General features: G+C 43.7%; 1 protein-coding gene across 8 annotated transcripts in view; it reads right to left on the bottom strand.

Annotated features, from left to right (window-relative positions):
- The window catches only part of LOC139540315 (kinesin-like protein KIF21A), an 83,671-nt gene that overhangs the window by 26,763 nt on the left and 33,148 nt on the right, over nucleotides 1-23,760 (bottom strand). For 3 of the 8 annotated variants that reach the window (XM_071344052.1, XM_071344057.1, XM_071344054.1), the window contains exons 4-17: nucleotides 21,451-21,600; nucleotides 18,800-18,931; nucleotides 18,204-18,377; nucleotides 7,726-7,841; nucleotides 7,296-7,491; nucleotides 6,988-7,177; nucleotides 6,808-6,871; nucleotides 6,451-6,648; nucleotides 6,064-6,123; nucleotides 5,646-5,733; nucleotides 4,170-4,275; nucleotides 3,885-4,073; nucleotides 3,292-3,491; nucleotides 2,941-3,048 (exon numbers count right to left, since the gene is read on the bottom strand). In XM_071344052.1, the coding sequence (XP_071200153.1) occupies nucleotides 2,941-3,048; nucleotides 3,292-3,491; nucleotides 3,885-4,073; nucleotides 4,170-4,275; nucleotides 5,646-5,733; nucleotides 6,064-6,123; nucleotides 6,451-6,648; nucleotides 6,808-6,871; nucleotides 6,988-7,177; nucleotides 7,296-7,491; nucleotides 7,726-7,841; nucleotides 18,204-18,377; nucleotides 18,800-18,931; nucleotides 21,451-21,600 (1,971 nt within the window). The remainder of the gene's footprint in view (nucleotides 1-2,940; nucleotides 3,049-3,291; nucleotides 3,492-3,884; nucleotides 4,074-4,169; nucleotides 4,276-5,645; nucleotides 5,734-6,063; nucleotides 6,124-6,450; nucleotides 6,649-6,807; nucleotides 6,872-6,987; nucleotides 7,178-7,295; nucleotides 7,492-7,725; nucleotides 7,842-18,203; nucleotides 18,378-18,799; nucleotides 18,932-21,450; nucleotides 21,601-23,760) is intronic. The other 5 variants (XM_071344053.1, XM_071344059.1, XM_071344058.1 and 2 more) reach the window with 3 other exon arrangements.

Below are 23,760 nucleotides of genomic sequence, written 5' to 3'. Positions count from 1 at the left end.
ACAGTAGCAATAACTGGTCCAATAACACATCTGTTAATAATAACACAGTAGCAATAACTGGTCCAATAACACATCTGTTAATAATAACACAGTAGCAATAACTGGTCCAATAACACATCTGTTAACAATAACACAGTAGCAATAACTGGTCCAATAACACATCTGTTAATAATAACACAGTACCAATAACTGGTCCAATAACACATCTGTTAACAATAACACAGTAGCAATAACTGGTCCAATAACACATCTGTTAATAATAACACAGTAGCAATAACTGGTCCAATAACACATCTGTTAACAATAACACAGTAGCAATAACTGGTCCAATAACACATCTGTTAATAATAACACAGTAGCAATAACTGGTCCAATAACACATCTGTTAATAATAACACAGTAGCAATAACTGGTCCAATAACACATCTGTTAATAATAACACAGTAGCAATAACTGGTCCAATAACACATCTGTTAATAATAACACAGTAGCTAACTGGTCCAATAACACATCTGTTAACAATAACACAGTAGCAATAACTGGTCCAATAACACATCTGTTAATAATAACACAGTAGCAATAACTGGTCCAATAACACATCTGTTAACAATAACACAGTAGCAATAACTGGTCCAATAACACATCTGTTAACAATAACACAGTAGCAATAACTGGTCCAATAACACATCTGTTAACAATAACACAGTAGCAATAACTGGTCCAATAACACATCTGTTAATAATAACACAGTAGCAATAACTGGTCCAATAACACATCTGTTAATAATAACACAGTAGCAATAACTGGTCCAATAACACATCTGTTAACAATAACACAGTAGCAATAACTGGTCCAATAACACATCTGTTAACAATAACACAGTAGCAATAACTGGTCCAATAACACATCTGTTAATAATAACACAGTAGCAATAACTGGTCCAATAACACATCTGTTAACAATAACACAGTAGCAATAACTGGTCCAATAACACATCTGTTAACAATAACACAGTAGCAATAACTGGTCCAATAACACATCTGTTAACAATAACACAGTAGCAATAACTGGTCCAATAACACATCTGTTAACAATAACACAGTAGCAATAACTGGTCCAATAACACATCTGTTAACAATAACACAGTAGCAATAACTGGTCCAATAACACATCTGTTAACAATAACACAGTAGCAATAACTGGTCCAATAACACATCTGTTAACAATAACACAGTAGCAATAACTGGTCCAATAACACATCTGTTAACAATAACACAGTAGCAATAACTGGTCCAATAACACATCTGTTAATAATAACACAGTAGCAATAACTGGTCCAATAACACATCTGTTAATAATAACACAGTAGCAATAACTGGTCCAATAACACATCTGTTAATAATAACACAGTAGCAATAACTGGTCCAATAACACATCTGTTAATAATAACACAGTAGCAATAACTGGTCCAATAACACATCTGTTAACAATAACACAGTAGCAATAACTGGTCCAATAACACATCTGTTAATAATAACACAGTAGCAATAACTGGTCCAATAACACATCTGTTAACAATAACACAGTAGCAATAACTGGTCCAATAACACATCTGTTAACAATAACACAGTAGCAATAACTGGTCCAATAACACATCTGTTAACAATAACACAGTAGCAATAACTGGTCCAATAACACATCTGTTAATAATAACACAGTAGCAATAACTGGTCCAATAACACATCTGTTAATAATAACACAGTAGCAATAACTGGTCCAATAACACATCTGTTAATAATAACACAGTAGCAATAACTGGTCCAATAACACATCTGTTAATAATAACACAGTAGCAATAACTGGTCCAATAACACATCTGTTAACAATAACACAGTAGCAATAACTGGTCCAATAACACATCTGTTAACAATAACACAGTAGCAATAACTGGTCCAATAACACATCTGTTAACAATAACACAGTAGCAATAACTGGTCCAATAACACATCTGTTAACAATAACACAGTAGCAATAACTGGTCCAATAACACATCTGTTAACAATAACACAGTAGCAATAACTGGTCCAATAACACATCTGTTAATAATAACACAGTAGCAATAACTGGTCCAATAACACATCTGTTAATAATAACACAGTAGCAATAACTGGTCCAATAACACATCTGTTAATAATAACACAGTAGCAATAACTGGTCCAATAACACATCTGTTAACAATAACACAGTAGCAATAACTGGTCCAATAACACATCTGTTAATAATAACACAGTAGCAATAACTGGTCCAATAACACATCTGTTAACAATAACACAGTAGCAATAACTGGTCCAATAACACATCTGTTAACAATAACACAGTAGCTAACTGGTCCAATAACACATCTGTTAACAATAACACAGTAGCAATAACTGGTCCAATAACACATCTGTTAATAATAACACAGTAGCAATAACTGGTCCAATAACACATCTGTTAACAATAACACAGTAGCAATAACTGGTCCAATAACACATCTGTTAACAATAACACAGTAGCAATAACTGGTCCAATAACACATCTGTTAACAATAACACAGTAGCTAACTGGTCCAATAACACATCTATTAACAATAACACAGTAGCAATAACTGGTCCAATAACACATCTGTTAACAATAACACAGTAGCAATAACTGGTCCAATAACACATCTGGCTCAAGACAGCATTAAGGCAAGCCTTGCCCTGCCCAAACCAGACTTGAAATAAGTATAACAAAATCAGGCTGACTTCATACCGAACCGTACTCACTGGATAAAGAGCTATAAGAAAACAGTTTGGGCCGGCATGATGACAAGGTAGTACAGCGGGGCTACATGAGGTGGATAGTGTGATAAGAAAGTACAGCACTGAGAAACTAGACGATGGGTCCCCCGTGGTTCACCTCCTGTTTGCGCTGGTCCTTCTTGAGGCTGGCGATCTCTCTGTTCCTCCTGGACTCTGTCATTCTGTTCCTCTCCTGCTGCTCCTTCATCTGCTTCATCAGACGAACCTGATGGCCAACCAGATCACATTTGGATCAATATCAGTAACCCACCATTGACGTTCAACGTCAGCCTGTAGAAAAAATATGAAATATGACGTTGACTGAGTGGTGACTCAAAAAAAAGAATTACGCGGTAGGAATATTGTATCAATAAATATCTTTACGATGGCAATGTCACGATTAGCTGACAGCGGGTGTGGTCAGTCATGGTCATGGTTGTGATCAGGTACAAGCACATCTTCTTTATACCTTTGTCTTCTTCATCTCTGTGACGTCCAGTTGGAGCTTCTTGAGCTGCGTCTCGTACTTTGATTGGTTCTTGAGGAGGCGTGTGTGTTCCTTCTGGGCTGACTGTAGCTTCTGTAGTTCCTTATTCATGAGACTTAGCTTCTTCTCATACCCCTGCTTGATCTTCTTAGCCTTATCGTCGTTGCACGTCTCCACCGAGCCTGAAGGGGGCGTCAAAAACAAGACGGAAAAACAGAGAAAATAAGCTTAAAAATCATAGCTTGCCATCCCTCCTAGAGAATTACTGGGTATGCAGGCTTTTGCTTCAGCCCTGCCACACCTGATTCTACTAGTCTGCTGCTCATAAGGACCTTGATTAGCTGAATCGGTGTGTTAGAGTAGGATTGGAAATGTTGACCACCCCTGCATTAATTCAACAGAGGGAAACCCCACACTTTTTATAGGGGTGGCTGTTCAATAGCCCAATGTTCTAAAGAACCAGAGCAAAATAAAAACTCCAAACTATTCACAGTTCTCTGGTAGACTACAGTAACGGCTGTATGCATATCCAATAGCTTTGTAATCCCAGTGTCTAGGTCATACATGAGACTTACCCATGTTCTGCAGCACCTTGTCCCTCTCCAGCTGTGTGTCTCTGATCTTGCTCTGCAGCATCATCAGTTTCTGTTCGTACTGCTGTTTGAGCGTGTGCAGACGCCTCTGGCTGTTCTCCAGCTCGTCTATCAGCTTCTGCTTGATGGCAATCTCACATGTAATGTTGGCCAGGTCTGCCTGGAAGTTCTCTGGTGGGGAAAGTAACATTGATTCATATGGGTTCAAATACATGTCCAATATATGTCCCTTCTATATTTCCTATTTCTACGATTAGGCCATTTTACCTTTCTCATCCGATTCCGAGTCTGAATCATCAGAGCTCTCCTCCACATCCATCTCCTCCTCTTCCTCATTGTCCTCTTCCTCGTGGTCACTCCCCTCCTGCCCCTCCTGAGAGCACAAACAAAATTAGAATAGAACACAGAATTATCCGGTGTCAGAAAAACGGGGTGGGAAAAACACACGTACCTTTTAATTATTGCTGGGACGATAAAACCAAAATTTACCGTCATTACCTTCCTCTTACCGAAACATTTTGCGTACGTCGGTCATTTTGCTTCTCAACGTTCCTGTAGATTGTTCTAAAACCATTATTTTTGTCAACAGTAATAGCCTTTGCATTATGTTGATTCCTGCTATGAAAGTATCTGCCCGTCTACGTTTTGCTGTCGGCTACTGAGTTAGCGAGCCACTCTCACTCGCTCTCCCCACTGTGCGCACCGAGGAGGGAGAGATGCATTCTGAGAAGCACGAGCATTATGACTGATTTCTCAAACTGCAAATGCGAGGTGGGAAAAAATACAGTTTTCAAAGCAACTACTGTTGTTCTAGAGGAGAGTCACAGTTTTCTGTGAGTATACGTTTATTTCTCACATCTTAATATTGATTTCATGGCACCACTTTACAACTGGAGTAGGCTGTAGTATGGTTTTGATGAGCGCCATTTGCAGTGAACAGGCCCACATCATGTAGCCTAGGCCTAGCACTGGAAAGTTGGACTGATGAATCAATTAGCCTACATGGCTACATAGCAACACTATCTTATTTAGAGTTAGCGATCTAGCTAAGTGTTTCGACTTCCCACTTCCTCAGGTGGTGAATAATATAGCCTATATGCACAAAGATGTCAGCAAATTCCCAAAATAAATCTGATCATTCTGGATCCTGTTTTGACAGATTGCCAGGGAATTATCAAGAAAGCATTCCCTGGATGTGTTCAATGAAATAGATTACTTTTTTAAATCATAGGCTACCATCTCAGTGGTCTTATTTGGTACTGTAAAATAAATGTGTCTAGAGCCCTGCCGCTAATGTAAAGTAACTGTCCATTAAACATGTTTTTATCGTTGTGTTTAATGCTAGAGCAAAATAGTTATGTCTCTCACAAGATTACTTTTTGTCCATATCGACCAGCTATAGCACCTCGCCAATAAATAAGTTATCGCTGGGGCCTCCCAGGTGGCGCAGCGGTCTAAGGCACTGCATCGCCGTGTTTGAGGCGTCACTACGGACCCGGGTTTGTTCCCGGGCTGTATCACAACCGGCCGTGATCGGGAGTCCCATAGGGTGGCCGCATGAATCGACCTTCGCCTCCCGAGCCGGTTGGGGAGTTGCAGTGATGAGACAAGATTGAAATTGGGGAGAAAAAGGGGGGTAACAAAAATAAATACAAATATTGCTGATTTATCGTTATTGCAACAAAACAAAAAAAATCCATATCGCCCAGCTGTATCATTTGACTAATAGGTTGTCAATCATACCGTCTCAGGCTCCTCATTGGACAGCTCAGTCAGCTCTTTTTCCGTCCCATTGTCTTGGTCGTTGTCGGGGACTTCCTCCTTGACAACACTAGTAGGGAACAACAGAAGGGCAAGGTGAGACAACATAGGTTCAATAGTATTTTTTTCTAGATCTTCAAAAATAAAGTGTGTTAATAATGCTCATGATAAGGCCATTGATGGTGGATGAAAACAGAACCAATAACTTTGTTCCCATCATATCAGTCTGTCGGGGTGAGCAAGTTGAAAGAAACTAGTGAACACAGGAAGAACTGAACTCAGGTTTCCCTTCTGGTCTGGCAACTGCCTGTCAAACAAAACAAAATGGTTGTTTAGAAGAAGTGAGGGATGGAAATGGCAATGGCAGGGAGGTTAAGGGAGGGGGAACCTGTGAACCAACCTGCCATTTTCCTCTACTAACTCCTCCTCCCTCTCTCTCTCTTCCAGCAGCTGCTGGAGCCTTCAGGGAGAGGTCAAGGTCAAAGGTCACAGGTGAGAGGACAGGGGAGAGAGATGTGACAAGGAAGGAAGGAAGGAAGGAAGGAAGGAAGGAAGGAAGGAAGGAAGGAAGGAAGGAAGGAAGGAAGGAAGGAAGGAAGGAAGGAAGGAAGGAAACCAGGGAGTACAGAGAAGAGGAAGGAAAATAAGTCATAGGGAAAAACATAGAGATCACACACTGCTACTCACCATGGCCCACATTGAGGTCATACAATAATTTAAAAAAAAGACATTTTTTAACAAAAAAACAAAGAATTTGGTCCTACAATTAACCATGATCACCCTTTACCTCTTCTTCTTCTTCCTCTCCTTCTTCTTGAGTTTTTCCAGGTCTTTCTTTGCCATCTCAATGATGTCGGAGGCCTCCTTCTCGGGGGCCAGGAGGGCAGGGGAGAAGGTTCCGGGGTAAAAGGACTGGCGTGAGGAGGCACGGGACAGGTTCTTACGAAGGTTCTCATTCATAGACTCGCTCTCCAGGAGTTTGGCTCTATGGGGAATAACAGTGGAATTGAATAAAAATGTCAGTTTCTGACATTCCTAAAGCTCAATGTCGTCTATATGCTATGTTGGGTCATGTTCAGTAGGGAGAAAACATTTTGATTTACCTCTATGTCATTATGTACTGTATGCAGACAGAAAAGTATACCTGAGATCCTCAATCTCTTTGATGTAGCTCTGGATCATGTTCCCAATCTCTTCACTCCCCTCACCTGAGAATAAAGAGGAGACCCTTAGCAAACACACATCTAAACTTTTTACAATGGACAGGGTCATAAGGACACACTCCTCGCACTCATCTAACACACACACCAACACACACCCTCACCTGCCCTGGCGAGGACCTGGTTGGCCTGGTCACTGAGGTACTGTGTGAGTCTGGCCCTCTGTGCGTCAATGGTCTCCTGCATGGCTTTGACCCTGATCCTCAGGTTGCTGTTCTCTGTCTGCAGCATGCTGTTCTCATGGAACATGTCGTTGATGCTATCCATACCGTCCTCACCCACCATACGCTTACCCTGCCAGAGGAGAATGGGTTTAAACAGAATCATAAGTAATTAAGGGCACTTTATTTATGTCATACCTCCTTTTCATATGGTTAATTTTTTCAGTTATCTCTCTCTGCCTCTCTCTTACCGTCCTGTACTCCATGAGTTCCATCTGTAGCCTGGCGATCTCTGTCCTGAGAGCAGAGATCTGTTGGGAGGCCTTGTCCTGGTTCACCATCACCTTGTTCTTAATGTTCCTGGCTCGGTTGGCATACTTCAGTGCATTCAGGGTCTCCATAAAGTCCCGGTCAGACGGGCTGATGCACGCTATCATCATTGTTTGGCTAAGAGAGGGGAAGGATATGGGAGGAGAAAAATGTGGATTTACAAAAGAAACACAGAGAGAAGAAATCTGTAGTTCAGATGAATATGGTTGCCTGTAGCAATTGTGTTGCAGACATCTAATAATTACTGTATCAGTTAACAAAAGGCAGTTAGTTTGACATGCACACCAACCAACTGTGACACCAACCCTGGCACAAAGAGAGGGAGAAAGGCTTGACCAATTGCACACAGACCTATTTCCACCCAGGGAGTCCTGTAGAAGCCGGGTGAGTTTGGAGTCTCTGTAAGGCACATGCGTGGATCGCTTGCTTCGGTCTCCCAAAGCACTGATTACATTTCCAAGAGCAAGCTGCAGTTTGGAAGAGATGACCAAGAAATACCACACAGCAAAACAGATATTGAAGGTTATTTCCAGGAACATTCTGGTTCAAGGAGTCTATTTATGTCCATACTGGGCTGATATGAGTTTGAAGTAGCCACCCTTTGCACACTCTTGGCATTCTCTCAAACAGCTTCACCTGGAATGCTTTTCCAACAGTCTTGAAGGAGTTCCCACATATGCTGAGCACTTCTTGGCTGCTTTTCCTTCACTCTGCGGTCCAACTCATCCCAAACCATCTCAATTGGGTTGAGGTCGGGTGATTGTGGAGGACAGGTCATCTGATGCACTACTCCATCACTCTCCTTCTTGGTCAAATAGCCCTTACACAGCCTGGAGGTGTGTTTTGGGTCATTGTCCTGTTGAAAAACAAATGATAGTCCCACAAAACCCAAAACAGAAGGGATGGTGTATCGCTGCAGAATGCTGTGGTAGCCATGCTGGTTGAGTGTGCCTTGAATTCTAAATAAATCATAGACAGTGTCACCAGCAAAGCACCCCCACACCATCACACCTCCTACTCCATGCTTCACGGTGGGAACCACACATGCAGAGATCATCCGTTCACCTACTCTGTGTCTCACAAATATACAGCGGTTGGAACCAAACATCTCAAAATTTGGACTCATCAGACCAAAGGACAGATTTCCACTGGTCTAATGTCAATTGCTCATGTTTCTTGGCCCAAGGAAGTCTCCTCTTTTTATTGGTGTCCTTTGGTAGTGGTTTCTTTGCAATTCGACCATGAAGGCATGATTCACGCAGTCTCCTCTGAACAGTTGATGTTGAGATGTGTCTGTTACTTGATCTCTGTGAAGCAATAATTTGGGATTCAATCTGAGGTGCAGTTAACTCAAATTAACTTATCCTTTGCAGCAGAGGTAACTCTTGGTCTTCCTTTCCTGTGGTCCTCATGAGAGCCAGTTTCATCACAGTGCTTGATGGTTTTTGCAACTGCACTTGAAGAAACTTTTAAAGTTCTTGAAATTTTCCGCATTGACTGACCTTCATTTCTTTTACTTTTGTCGTTTCTCTTTGCTTATTTGAGCTGTTCTTGCCATAATATGGACTTGGTCTTTTACCAAATAGTGCTATCTTCTGTATACCACCCCTACCTTGTCACAACACAACTGATCGGCTCAAACGCATTAAGGAAAGAAATTCCACAAATGAACTTTTAACAAGGCACACCTGTAATTGAAATGCATTCCAGGTGACTGCCTCATGAAGCTGGTTGAGAGAATGCCAAGAGTGCACAAAGCTGTCATCAAAGGCAAAGGGTGGCTACTTGAAGAATCTCAAATATAAAATATATTTTGATTTGTTTAACACTTTTTTGGTTACTACATGATTCCATATGTGTTATTTCATAGTTTTGATGTAGAAAATAGTAAAAAATTAAGAAAAACCCTAGAATGAGTAGGTGTTTTCAAACTTTTGACTGGTACTGTAAATGTTCAGACCCTTTGCTGAGAACTTGAGCTCAGCTGCATTCTGTTTCCATTGATCATCCTTGAAATGTTTCTACAACTTGATTGCAGTCCACCTGTGGTAAATTCAATTGATTGGACATGATTTGGAAAGGCAAACACCTGTCTACATAAGGTCTCACAGTTGACAGTGCATGTCAGAGCAAAAACCAAGCCATGGTATCAAATTAATTGTCCGTAGAGCTCCGAGACAGGATTGTGTCGAGGCACAGATCTGGGGAAGGTTACCAAAACATTTCTGCAGCATTGAAGGTCCCCAAGAACACAGTGGCCTCCATCATTCTTAAATGGAAGAAGTTTAAAACCATCAAGACTCTTCCTAGAGCTGGCTGCCCGGCCAAACTGAGCAGTCGGGGGAGAATGACCTTGGTCAGGGAGGTGAACAAGAGCCCAATGGTCACTCTGACAGAGCTCCAGAGTTCCTCTGTGGAGATGGGAGAACCTTTCAGAAAGACAACCATCTCTGCAGCACTCCACCACCAGGCCTTTATGGTAGAGTGGCCAGACGGAAGCCACTCCTCAGTAAAAAGTACATGACACGCTTGGAGTTTGCCAAAAGGCACCTTAAGACTCTCAGACCATAAGAAACAAGATCCTCTGGTCTGATGAAACCAAGATTGAACTCATTGGCCTGAATGCCAAGCGTCACGTCTGGAGGAAACCTAACACCATCCCTACGGTGAAGCATGGTGGTGGCAGCATCATGCTGTGGGTATGTTTTTCAGCAGCAGGGCCTGGGAGAGTAGTCAGGATCAAGGGAAATATGAATGGAGCCTAGTATAGAGATTCCTGATGAAAACCTGATCCAGAGCGCTCAGGACCTCAGACTGGGGTGAAGGTTCACCTTCCAACAGGACAATGACCCTAAGCACACAGCCAAGACAACGCAGGAGTGGCTTCAGGACAAGTCTCTGAATGTCCATGAGTGGCCCAGCCAGAGCCTGGACTTGAACCTGATCGAACATCTCTGGAGAGACCTGAAATAAGTTGTGCCGCAATGCTCCCCATCCAACCTGACAGAGCTTGAGAGGATCTGCAGAGAAGAATGGGAGAACCTCCCCAAATACAGCTGTGCCAAGCTTGTAGTGTCATACCCTCGAAGACTTAAGGCTGTAATCGCTGCCAAAGATGCTTCAACAAAGCACTGAGTAAAGGGTCTGGATAATTATGTAAATGTCATATTTCATTATTTTTTTTTAAATAAATTTGCAAAAAATGTATTATACGTAGATTGATTCTTTTTTTTTCAAATACATTTTATAATAAGGCTGAAACGAAACAAAATGTGGGAAAAGTCAAGGGATCTGAATACTTTCTGAATGCACTGTATCTCTAGCTTAAAATGATAGATTTTGATGTGGATTGTTAAATTATGCTAATTCGGGGGCAGACATCAACTTTAGGGGGTTAAAGGACAAAAATTATATATTCCTATATTGCACACATTTTTACCAGAGCTGCTTTGAACAGATTCTTATTGCGAGGGCTCTCCAACCTTGTTCCTGGAGAGGTACCTTCCTATAGGTTTTCACCAAACCCTAATCTTGTCAGGTTTTGGCCAGGACTGTTCTGGTTTTTTGTCACTAGATGTCCCCATTGCACCTTTTTTGTACCTTTTGTTTTTCCCTTGCTCTAATTATTGTTTGCACCTGTATGTCGTTCCCTTGTTAGTATTTAATCCCTGTGTGTTCCTCAGTTCCTTGCTCAGTGTTTGTATGTTAGCACCCAGCCCCAGCCCAAGCCTTGTTGTGAACATATATTTTTCTCTTGTTGGATTTTCCAGAGGTTCTCTGGTTTTGTTCTTTTGTATTTTGGATTAGTCTTTTGAGGTTTGTTTTTCCCTTGCTGTTTTTACCACTTTGTGGATTTTCTTTGTATTTTGGAAGATATCTATTTTTTATTAAACCACCATCTCTAGTACTGCTGTGTCTGCCTCATCTTTTGGGTTCTGCCGATTTAGTGACTGTTTCTCGCACCGGGTCCTGACAGAAACACTGAGCCATTAAAATGAACCCAGAGGCAGCCAGTACCCAGGACTTTTTTCCCATGCTGTCCCACCACGAGGGGACTGTCCAACGTCACGAAGCTGCTCTGGTTCAGCAAGAGGCCTTAATGGCTGGACATTCTCAACTTCTGTCGGAGATGATGACTTCCATAAAGCAGATTTCTGATCAACTTTCTCCTGCAACCGCTTCTGCTCCAGTTCATCAGATTCAAGTGCCCGTGGCAGTTAACCCCCTGGCTGAACCTCGTCTGCCGCCTCCCCAACGGTTCTCAGGTGATCCGAGTGGTTGTAAGGGGTTTTTCACCCAATGTTCTCTCTCCTTCGAGCTGCAACCCTCGTCATTTCCCACCGACCGGTCCAAGATAGCATATATCATCACCCTGCTGTCGGAAAAAGCCCTAGCCTGGGCTACTGCTGTGTGGGATGCCCAAGGTCCCTGCTGTGCCAGCTACTCTACCTTTGCTGAAGAATTCAAGCGAGTGTTTCAAGGTCCTACCAGCGGTCCTGACTCAGCCAAACAGCTCCTGACTCTCCGCCAAGGTCGGCGCAGCGTGACGGACTATGCTATCCAGTTCCGCACGGTGGCAGCAGCGAGTGGCTGGAATGACGAGGCGCTCACAGTGTGCTTTTTGAAGGGTCTTTCCGACACCATCCAAGATGAACTGGTCACTCGGGAACCACCGGACAACCTCGAGTCCCTGATCAAGTTGGCTTCACGCATAGACCAGCGTCTGAGAGAGAGAGAGCTCAACCGTAGATCTCTCACCCTAGCTCCTATCGGTCCCAGCTCCGAGTCTCCACCTTTATCCCCGCTGACTCCACCGGAACCCATGCAGGTTGGACGCATCTCCCAGGCTGAGAGAGACCGCCGGATGAGGGAGCGATGCTGTCTATATTGCGGCAAACCGGGCCATTTCCTCTCCACGTGTCCCGGGCTCCAGGGAAAACGCACTCTCCCGTGCAGGCCTGGGAGGACGGTAACGGGAAACATAACCTCCTCTCATCCATCCAACTCCCGCCTGCTCATTCCAGTTACCCTTTCCTGGGACAACCACGAGCTTCCCCTTCAAGCCTTGGTAGACTCTGGAGCCGCAGGTAACTTCATGGATGGTGTCTGGGCGAAGGAGAATGGCGTTCCCTCTGAACCTCTAAGTGACCCCATAAGGGTTACTACGTTGGATGGAAGCCCTTTGGGATCTGGACTTGTCACTCGTGTCACTACCCCCTTGCGTCTTTCAGTTTCCCACCACCAGGAAGTGATGAACTTTCATCTGACCTCGTGTTCCGAGTTCCCTCTCGTCCTTGGATACCCCTGGCTTCACAGCCATAACCCTCACATCGACTGGTCTGTGGGCACTATCAAGCAGTGGGGTCCTACGTGCCAAGCCACTTGTATCTTCCCAAGTTCCCCGAGTTCCCCTCCCGAGTCTCTAGAATCCATCGACCTGTCCCGAGTTCCCGAGTGTTACCATGACCTCAAACCGGTATTTAGCAAACAGAGGGCCACCAAACTACCACCCCATAGACCTTACGATTGCCCCATCGACCTGTTTCCGGGCACCTGCCCCCCCAGGGGTCGGATCTTTTCCCTATCTCCTCCCGAACGAGCTGCTATGGATACCTACATCAAGGACGCTCTGGCAGCAGGCCTCATGCGTCCATTCACCTCGCCGGCGGGAGCAGGGTTTTTCTTTGTGGCCAAAAAAGACGGGGGATTACGTCCTTGCATCGACTACCGGGGACTTAATGCCATAACCGTCCGTAACCGCTACCCGCTACCCCTTATGGCCACAGCCTTTGAGCTGCTCCAGGAAGCAGTGGTCTTCACTAAGCTTGACCTGCGGAACGCATACCATCTTGTGCGGATCAAACCCGGTGACGAGTGGAAGACCGCTTTCAACACGCCTACTGGTCACTACGAATACTTGGTGATGCCCTTCGGCCTGACCAACGCCCCGGCTGTGTTCCAAGCGCTCATAAACGATGTGCTTAGGGATATGCTTAACATTTTCGTGTTTGTTTACTTGGATGACATCCTCATCTTTTCGAGCTCCCTTCAAGAACACACTAAGCATGTCAGACAAGTGCTCAAACGCCTCCTAGACAGCCATTTGTACGTTAAGCCGGAAAAGTGTGAATTCCATTCCTCTCGAGTACAGTTCCTGGGATTTGTAGTGGAACCCGGTCGAGTCCAGATGGACCCCAAGAAGGTAGGGGCGGTAGCAGATTGGCCCACCCCCAAGTCCGTTAAGGAAGTTCAGCGTTTCCTGGGCTTCACTAACTTCTACCGCAAGTTCATCAAGAACTTCAGCTCGGTGGCAGCCCCTCTCTCAGCTTTAACCAAGGGTGGCAACACAAGGTTTCTGTGGGGAAGAGAAGCTGAGACGGCCTTCCAAGGACTCAAGCAGCGCATCCTCTCTGCTCCCATCCTGACACTACCGACGGCGGATGAACCTTTTGTGGTGGAGGTAGACGCATCAGAGGTTGGTGTTGGAGCTGTCCTGTCTCAGAGGGGTGAAGACAAGAGGCTTCATCCTTGCGCCTTCTTCTCTCACCGGCTTACCCCGGCCGAGAGGAATTACGATGTGGGGGATCGTGAACTCCTAGCGGTTAACCTCTTATGGCTGCAAGGGAAATTATTGAGTAGCCAGAAAAAAGGTGCCCATTTCAAACGGCCTCGTACTCAATTCTTGCTCGTACAATATGCATATTATTTATTACCTTTGGATATAAAACACCTTCTAGTTTCTAAAACAGGTTTAATTATTTCTCTAAGTGAAACATAACTCTTTTTACAGCCCATTTTCTGGAAAAAGTGAATTTTCCAAGAAGCTATGTCTCTCTTCAAGATACTCTCTATAAAAGGCCTTGGCACTTGGGACTGTACAAACACGTCACACATCTTCCCCTGGTTGTCATGCGGAAGTGAGAGAAAAAAGGACTTGATTATCTCTGTCAGGGACTGAAAGGAACCTCTTTGAGTGATAAGTGCGCACTTTATAATTTTTTCTGGGCGCGAAGTAGGAACTGGACCGCGCTCCTGGAAAACACTCGTTATAGGTGAATATGACCTCCAGCTTCGATTTTCTTTGATACATGTCACAAAATCATCCTAAAGTATGTTTTTTCAATATACTTTAATTATATTATTGAAATTTATTCTGGACTTTAGACGTGATGCGACGCAAGAATTTTGTCAAGACGGAGAGGTTAGCATGGCATGGCCAGTGTGTCATGCTAATTCAACAGGGACATCGTTCGTTCTAGGTCCAAATGAACACGGTTCTGAACAAAGGACCCTTTGGAGAACATTCTGATGGAAAATCAACAAAGATAAGGACCCAATTTGGGATGCTTTTTCATATATCTGTCGAACTGTGCTATCGCTAGCGTTTGACTAGAATCAATGCTGCTGTGTGCTAGCTATTGTAGTAAGCTAATATAACGATATATTGTGTTTTCGCTGTAAAACACTTCAGAAATCGGAAATATTGTCTGTATTCACAAGATCTTTCTCTTTCATTAGCTATCCACCATATATTTTTCTGAAATCTTTTCTGATGTGAAATTAGAAGTAGACGTTGGTGTCTGTTTTCTCTGGCTACTGCCGTGCGATTTCTTACTGTAGCTATGATGGTAGCAGTAATGTAAAACTGATTTATAGCTAAAATATGCATTTTTTTTGAACAAAACATAGATTTATTGTGTAACATGTTATAGGACTGTCATCTGAGGGAGTTTTTTCTAGGTTATTTAGGTTAGTTCTAGGTTAGTTAGGTTGGCTTTGCATGCTAGCTGCATGCTAGCTGCATGCTACCGGTGCTGTGAAAAATATGTCTCTCTTTTTGTATTTGGTGGTGAGCTAACATGAATATATGTGGTGTTTTCGCTGTAAAACATTTAAAGAATCTGAAATATTGTCTGTATTCACAAGATCTTTCTCTTTCATTAGCTATCCACCATATATTTCTCTGAAATGTTTTCTGAAGTGTAATAAGGTAGTTGACGTTGGTGTCTGTATTTTCTCTGGCTACTCCCGTGCGATTTCTTACTGTAACTATGATGGTAGCAGTAATGTAAAACTGATTTATAGCTAAAATATGCATTTTTTTTGAACAAAACATAGATTTATTGTGTAACATGTTATAGGACTGTCATCTGAGGTAGTTTTTTCTAGGTTATTTAGGTTGGTTCTAGGTTAGTTAGGTTGGCTTGTGCATGCTAAATGCAGCCTACTTGTGCTGTGAAAAATGTCTTTCTGTCTTTTTTTATTTGGTGGTGACCTAACATAAATATATGTGGTGTTTTCTCTGTAAAACATTTAAAAAATCGGACATGTTGGCTGGATTGACAAGATGTTTATCTTTCAAATGCTGTATTGGACTTGTTAATGTGTGAAAGTTAAATATTTTACAAAAATAGATTTTGAATTTCGCGCTCTGCACTTGGACAGGCTGTTGTCATATTGATCCCGATGTCGGGCTTGCAGCCTGAAGAAGTTAAGATGGCATTGAAGGAATGGAGACACTGGCTCGAGGGGGCTTCTCAACCGTTTCAAGTGCTTACGGACCACAAAAATCTGGAGTATATCCAGCAGGCGAAGCGGTTGAACTCCAGACAAGCTCGATGGTCTCTTTTCTTCAGCCGATTCCAGTTTATTCTCACCTATAGACCCGGGTCGAAGAATCTCAAACCGGATGCCTTGTCACGAGTCTACTCTCCTGCCATTCGAGAAGATACTGACATGACTGTTCTTCCTGCCGCTAAGATCGTGGCTCCGATCTCGTGGCAAGTGGAGGATACCGTGAAACAAGCTCAAGCCATCGAACCGGGCCCTGGAGGAGGTCCTGCTAATCGGTTGTTTGTTCCCAAGGCAGCAAGGTCCCAAGTCCTTCTGTGGGGGCACTCCTCTCGCCTCACCTGTCACCCGGGCGTAGGTCGCACCTTGGAGTTCATCCAGCGTAAGTTCTGGTGGCCCACCATAAAAGAAGACGTTGCCACTTTCGTCAAGGCCTGTTCCGTGTGCTGCCAGGGCAAATCTTCTCACCTCCGCCCTCAAGGACTCCTTCACCCTTTATCTATTCCCCACCGACCCTGGTCCCATATCTCGCTGGACTTTATTACTGGCCTTCCTCCGTCCCATGGTAATACTACGATCCTAGTCATCATCGACAGGTTTTCTAAGGCGGCCAGGTTTGTTCCCTTGACCAAATTACCTTCTGCCAAGGAAACAGCTGAGTTGGTGATTAACCATGTGTTCCGAGTCTTTGGCATCCCGCAAGATATGGTTTCCGACAGAGGTCCCCAGTTCGCCTCAAGGTTTTGGAAGGCCTTCTGCCAACTCATAGGGGCCACGGCCAGTTTATCTTCAGGGTACCATCCGGAGTCCAACGGCCAAACTGAGAGGATGAATCAGGAGCTGGAAACCACCCTCAGATGTATGGTTTCCAACAACCCATCCACATGGTCATCCTTCATTGTTTGGGCTGAGTACGCGCACAACACCTTGTGCTCCTCCTCCACTGGCATATCCCCGCACGAGTGTCAGTTTGGCTATGCTCCTCTATTGTTCCCGGACCAGGAGGCAGAAGTCAGAGTGCCTTCAGCCTCGAGGTTCATCAGACGCTGTCGGCTTACGTGGAAGAAGGCCCGTCTTAATCTTCTGCGTTCCTCACAGCAGTACCAACGACAAGCCAACAGACGTCGCCGTCCCGGTCCTACCCTGTACCCCGGCCAGAGAGTATGGCTCTCAACAAAAAACTTACCGCTACGGGTGGAGTCTCGCAAGCTGTCCCAGAGATTCATCGGACCCTTTAAGATTGCCAGGAGAGTCAATCCCGTTACTTTTCGCCTGCACTTACCCAGATCCCTTAAAATCAATCCCACATTTCACATTTCTTTATTAAAACCTGTTGTTTTTTCTCCCCTTATTCCGGCAGGCAGACCTCCCCCTCCGCCCCGTGTCATCGGAGGCCAGTCGGCTTATACCGTCCACCGGATACTGGACTCCCGCCGGGTGCAGCGGTCCTGGCAGTATCTGGTGGACTGGGAAGGCTACGGTCCCGAGGAGCGCTCCTGGGTTCCTGCCAAGGACATACTGGACCCTGACCTCATTCGTCAGTTCAGGGCCCTCCACCCTGAGAAGGCTGGTAGGAACGTCAGGAGCCGTTCCTAGGAGGGGGATTCTGTCAGGTTTTGGCCAGGACTGTTCTGTTTTTTTGTCACTAGATGTCCCCATTGCACCTTTTTTGTACCTTTTGTTTTTCCCTTGCTCTAATTATTGTTTGCACCTGTATGTCGTTCCCTTGTTAGTATTTAATCCCTGTGTGTTCCTCAGTTCCTTGCTCAGTGTTTGTATGTTAGCACCCAGCCCCAGCCCAAGCCTTGTTGTGAACATATATTTTTCTCTTGTTGGATTTTCCAGAGGTTCTCTGGTTTTGTTCTTTTGTATTTTGGATTAGTCTTTTGAGGTTTGTTTTTCCCTTGCTGTTTTTACCACTTTGTGGATTTTCTTTGTATTTTGGAAGATATCTATTTTTTATTAAACCACCATCTCTAGTACTGCTGTGTCTGCCTCATCTTCTGGGTTCTGCCGATTTAGTGACTGTTTCTCGCACCGGGTCCTGACAAATCTAGCGTACCTGATTCTAATAATTAGCTGGTTGATAAGCTGAATCAGGTTAGTTACAAGTGGGGTTGGAGTGAAAATCTACAGGAGCGTAGTTCTCCAGGAACAGGGTTGGATAGACCTGCTAGTGTATTAGGGAATAAGGTGGGTCAAAATGTGTGTACTACTATAGAGAATACGGTCCATTTCGGACACAACCAGTGTCTCACCAGTCCACAGTTGATGGAGATTCCCTCCTTAGCTCGGTCTCCGGTCGCCCCTGTTCTCTTCAGTCTCTCTGACCCGGCTAGGTCCACAAAGTGAAACTTGGCTGTCAGTGTCTCATACTCTTCCATCTCTGAGTTGCCGTTAGCAACCTTGTTGTCCGTCTCGTTGTTGTCCTGCTGTGAGTTAGAAAAAACCCAGATCGATGCCTTTGTGTCAGTACCGTTATTCAAAAGCACTGTCCCTGTCATTAATGTAACATAACATAGAATGTCAGTAGCCTACCATAAACAGTAGCCTACCATAATGTCAGTACCTTAATAACAGTAATTTCTATATACAGTATGTAATTTACGCAGCCTAGCATAATATGACATGATAGCATAGGAGTGGCTAAATCATTTCTGTAACATCAAGGTTAAGAGTAACTTCAGTCACTGTCATAACATATCATAACATAACATGTTCTAACAGTGTCATAACAAGTGACAGGAGTCGTATCACAGTAACAAAAGGGTAGATACGGAATAAGATAGGAGTTGGCAAGAGAGCACAAAAGGACTGGCACGAAGGCCAAGGAATAAGCTGCTCTTGTACGTACATTGTCGGACGCACAGACTCTGACTTGGCACAGGTGAATGGTGAAGATGGCGTGAGAGCGGGAGCTCTGGACATTCATCTGGGTGCTGGCCGTGGTACGACACAGAGCGCCCAGCTTCAGACACTGCATCATCTGGGTGAGGAGAAAGAGATTGGCCATCACTGTGTTATCACTGTGTAAATGATCATTTTACAGTTCGTGTTCATGTTTTTACTTTCCTATATTACATACACATACAGCCATACACATTTCTCCTGGACCCCCGGACCACATATCCCAACACATACAACATAGTGTATAGCACACGCGCTCAAGCGCACACACGGATGTATGTACATTATTGATGCAAAGGTTGACTCATAACCCGCAGTCCCTGCGGACGGGTTTAGGGTCATTAAACATTGTGTGGGTGGCGCGCGGGTTGAATAAAGAGAAACAGTACCTTAAAAAATCCATAAATGTATTATTATTGTGCAATTTCTATGGTCTACATTTGGGTTTTTACTTCACTATTTTCTGCTATCTGGTACAGTATTAGTGCATAAACCTAAGCTTTAGGGCTTAAGCGTTCGCACGCCAAATTGCCTACACAACCAATCGCCAAAGAATGCTTTTGGGAATGGGAAGAAAAAGTTAACATCAATCTCCGGAGGCAAAAAGGACATTGTCGAAGTTTAATTCAATAATTATTCTAAAATTTGATTAAATTACTTTTTTCCCCCTCGTAAATCTACACACAATACCCCATAATGACAAAACAAAAAACATATTTTTTTTTACATTTTTGCATATAAATTAAAACGGAAATATCACGTTTACATAAGTATTCAGACCCTTTACTTAGTACTTAGTTGACGCACCTTTGGCACTGATTAAAGCCTCGAGTCTTCTTGAGTATGACGCTACAAGCTTGGCACACTTGTATTTGAGGAGGTTCTCCCATTCTTCTCTGCAGATCTTCTCAAGCTCTGTCAGGTTGGATGGGGAGTGTCGCTGTACAGCTATTTTCAGGTCTCTCCACAGATGTTACATCGGGTTCAAGTCCAGGCTCTCGCTGGACCACTCATGGACATTCAGAGACTTGTCCCGAAGCCACTCCTGCGTTGTCTTGGCTGTGCGCTTAGGGTCGGTGTCCTGTTGGAAGGGGAAACTTTGCCGCCAGTCTAAGGTCCTGAGCACTCTGGAGCAGGTTTTCATCAAGGATCTCTGTATACTTTGCTCCATTCATCTTTCTCCTTGATCCTGACTAGTCTCCAAATCCCTGCCGCTGAAAAACATACCCAAGAGCATGATGCTGCCACCACCATGCTTCACCCTAGTGATGGCGTTAGGTTTCCTCCAGACATGATGCTTGGCATTCATGCCAAAGAGATCAATCTTGATTTCATCAGACCAGAGAATCTTGTTTCTCATGGTCTGAGAGTCCTTTAGGTGCCTTTTGTCAAACTCCAAGCGGGCCATCATGTGCCTTTGACTGAGGAGTGGCTTCTGTCTGGACACTCTACCATAAAGGCCTGATTGGTGGAGTGCTGCAGAGATGGTTGTCCTTCTGGAAGGTTCTCCCATCTCCACAGAGGAACTCTGGAGCTCTGTCAGAGTGACCATCGAGTTCTTGGTCACCTCCCTGACCAAGGCCTTTCTCTCCCAATTGCTCAGTTTGGCCGGGCGGGCCAGCTCTAGGAAGAATCTTGGTTGTCCCAACCTTCTTCCATTTAAGAATGATGGAGGCCACCGTGTTCTTCGGGACCTTCAATGCTGCAGAAAGTCTACTACATCTCAAGGATGATCAATGGAAACAAGATGCACCGGAGTTCAATTTCGAGTCTCATAGAAAAGGGTCTGAATACTTATGTAAATAAGGTATATATTTTTTTATTTTTAGAAATTTGCAAACATTTCTAAAAACCTGTTTTCGCTTTGACATTATGGGGTAATGTGTGTAGATTGATGAGGGACAAAATCTAGTTAATCTATTTTATATTAAGGCTGTAACGTTACAAAATGTGGAAAAAGGGAAGGGGTCTGAATAGTTTCCGAATGCACTGAATGAAGGGCCTATATGTATCAACTTTCACAGTAAATGCTTTTGTTTATACGTTTTGTACGAATGAAATCTTATCAGAAACGCACATTGGGTCGTTTTCACAGCTTTCTTTTTCCTTACAACCGGTCAAAGTGATGTCATTTGGACATTTTGCAGAGAACTTTATTGTATATTCTCCCCAGTCGTTAAACATCTTTGCTCCGAGAGAGATGACAGAGAGAACTTTTCTGATTGAAGCAGTCATTCTATCTATCTGTTACATTATTCTGTTGAGGAAGGATTCATTTAGTCTTCGAGGGCAACATATAATGACAAAAGAGAAGCTACATGTATTTAATTACAGACAAGTTGACTAACAAACAGCCTCCTTAAATATCGGAAATTATACGTAGAAACATATCTAAATCAGGCAAAACAAAATCCAGCAACCCAGTGTCAAAAAATCTTCTGTCGTCTTTAACTGTAGCCTATAGCGCATTTTCTATATTTGCGGGTAAGTGATTTTCACTTTATCACATGTAGTCAGGCGGTTGCGGCTGAGTTATTAGCAGTTGCATGCGGGTGTGGGTAAACAAACAGCTGACCTGCGCATCTCTAACGTACACACCTCTGCCTCGGAGGCGACGGTCCGTGTGGTCACCCCCACTGTGTAGATTCCTCCATTAGCGTCCTCGTGGATCTTAACGTGGGATTTCTGCGTCCGAGCCTCCAGGTCCCTCGTAGAGTCAAACAGATCCAGCACCTCCTCATTGTAAAGCTAAACCAGGACACACCCAGAACCACACAATATTACAGTCTTATTTGTTACCGTGGTAAATTGAGCACTGTGAAATTCCATGAAAATGTCAAAAGGTTCTGATAGTTTGTATCCTATTCCAGTTCTGAGATCACACTGATGCAAGACCATATCTGATTACGTCAGACTGAAAGAGAGAGAGAGTGAGCAACATGAGTAGGACTGTCTGACTCAGTCTGAACAATGTTAAACAGCGGAGGACTCTCAAGAGTCTAAACTGTGAGGCAGACTCCATATCAAGATACATTATCTAACACACACACACCTACAACAGAGATGTTTTCATAGAATGTAACAGGCTTTGCCACCACTCCCCTTCTCTCTGGTGTGACCTCTATGAATGGCATTTCTACAAAAGTAACTTGGCTTTGTGTTGGTGCCCAAGGTCCAGAGCAGTATATCTAAATGCAAGGCTCTGCCAAGGTCCTAGTTTGATGAAAGGGAGGGTGAATAACAGGTAAATAACTTACAGTGCATTCGGAAAGTATTCAGACTCCTTCACTTTTTCCCACATATTGTTACGTTTTAGCCCTATTCTAAAATGGATGAAATAAACATTTTTCTCATCAATCTACAGAAATTGATTGGACATGATTTGGAAAGGCACACACCTGTCTATATAAGTTCCCACAGTTGACAGTGCACATCAGAGCAAAAACCAAGCCATGAGGTCGAAGCAATTGTCCGTAGAGCTCCGAGACAGGATTGTGTCGAGGCAAAGATCTGGGGAAGAGCACCAAAGCATGTCTGCAGCATTGAAGGTCCTCAAGAACATGGTGGCCTCCATCATTCTTAAATGGAAGAGGTTTCGAACCACCAAGACTCTTTCTAGAGCTGGCCGCACGGCCAAACTAAGCAGTCGGGGGAGAAGGGCCTTGGTCAGTGAGGTGACGAAGAACCCGAAGGACTCTCAGACCATGAGAAACAAGATTCTCTGTTCTGATGAAACCAAGATTGATCTCTTTGGCCTGAATGCCAAGCGTTATGTCTGGAGGATACCTGGCACCATCCCTACTGTGAAGCATGATGGTGGCAGCATCATGCTGTGGGTATGTTTTTCAGCGGCAGGGACTGGGAGACTAGTCAGGATCAAGGGAAAGATGAACGGAGCAAAGTACAGACAGATCCTTGATGAAAACCTGCTCCAGAGTGCTCAGGACCTCAGACTGGGGAGAAGATTCACCTTCCAACAGGACAATGACCCTAAGCACACAGCCAAGACAACGCTGGAGTGGCTTCGGGACAAGTCTCAATGTCCATGAGTGGCTCAGCGAGAGCCCGGATTTGAACCTGATCTAACATCTCTGGAGAGACCTGAAAATAGCTGTGCAGTGACGCTCCCATTCCAACCTGACAGAGGTTGAGAAGATCTGCAGAGAAGAACGGGAGGACTCGAGGCTGTAATCGGGGCCAAAGGTGTGTCAACAAAGTACTAAATAAAGGGTCTGCATACTTTTGTAAATGTGATATTTCCGTTTTTTTTTATTTTTATATATGTGCAAAAAATGTCAAAAACGTTTTTAGCTTTGTCATTATGGGGTATTGTGTGTAGATTGATGAGGGGAAAGAAACAAGTTAATCCATTTCAGGAGAAGGCTGTAATGTAATAAAATTTGGAAAAAGTCAAGGGGTCTGAATACTTTCAAAATGCACTGTATTTATTAAGGTTGTTTTGTAGGAAGTCCTGTTGCATGTCGAGATACATGCTGTTGACATGTTATTGGTAGACTACTCAAATTTAGTGTTACCCATTTATTTAATCATTCACATCTCTGGTTCTAAGAAGATGCCAAGTCCGGGCTCTGGCTGGGGGTAAACCTAAGACGCAAACAAAACCTCTGCCATCTGTTTTCCCATGGATTCATGTAGAGTATACGTTTTAAAGATGCTAATTCCTAATACTGTATTGTCAAAATATGTAGACATTTTAAATCGCTGGCAAGATTAAAGTCTTAAAGAGTCAAAGTCTTAAAGGACAATTTTGCTTTTGTTTACAACCAAATCTCTATTTTTGTTATAGAAGGGTCCAGACACTTTTGTGATTTCACTTGGTTTTGAAAAAACATGACCAAATGCTACAAAAACACCCAAATACATATTTTTTTAAATCGAAAAGCTCTC

Source organism: Salvelinus alpinus, chromosome 15 (assembly GCF_045679555.1).
Source record: "Salvelinus alpinus chromosome 15, SLU_Salpinus.1, whole genome shotgun sequence".
NCBI classification, from domain to species: domain Eukaryota; kingdom Metazoa; phylum Chordata; class Actinopteri; order Salmoniformes; family Salmonidae; genus Salvelinus; species Salvelinus alpinus.
This window is presented reverse-complemented; position numbering and strand designations above follow the sequence as displayed.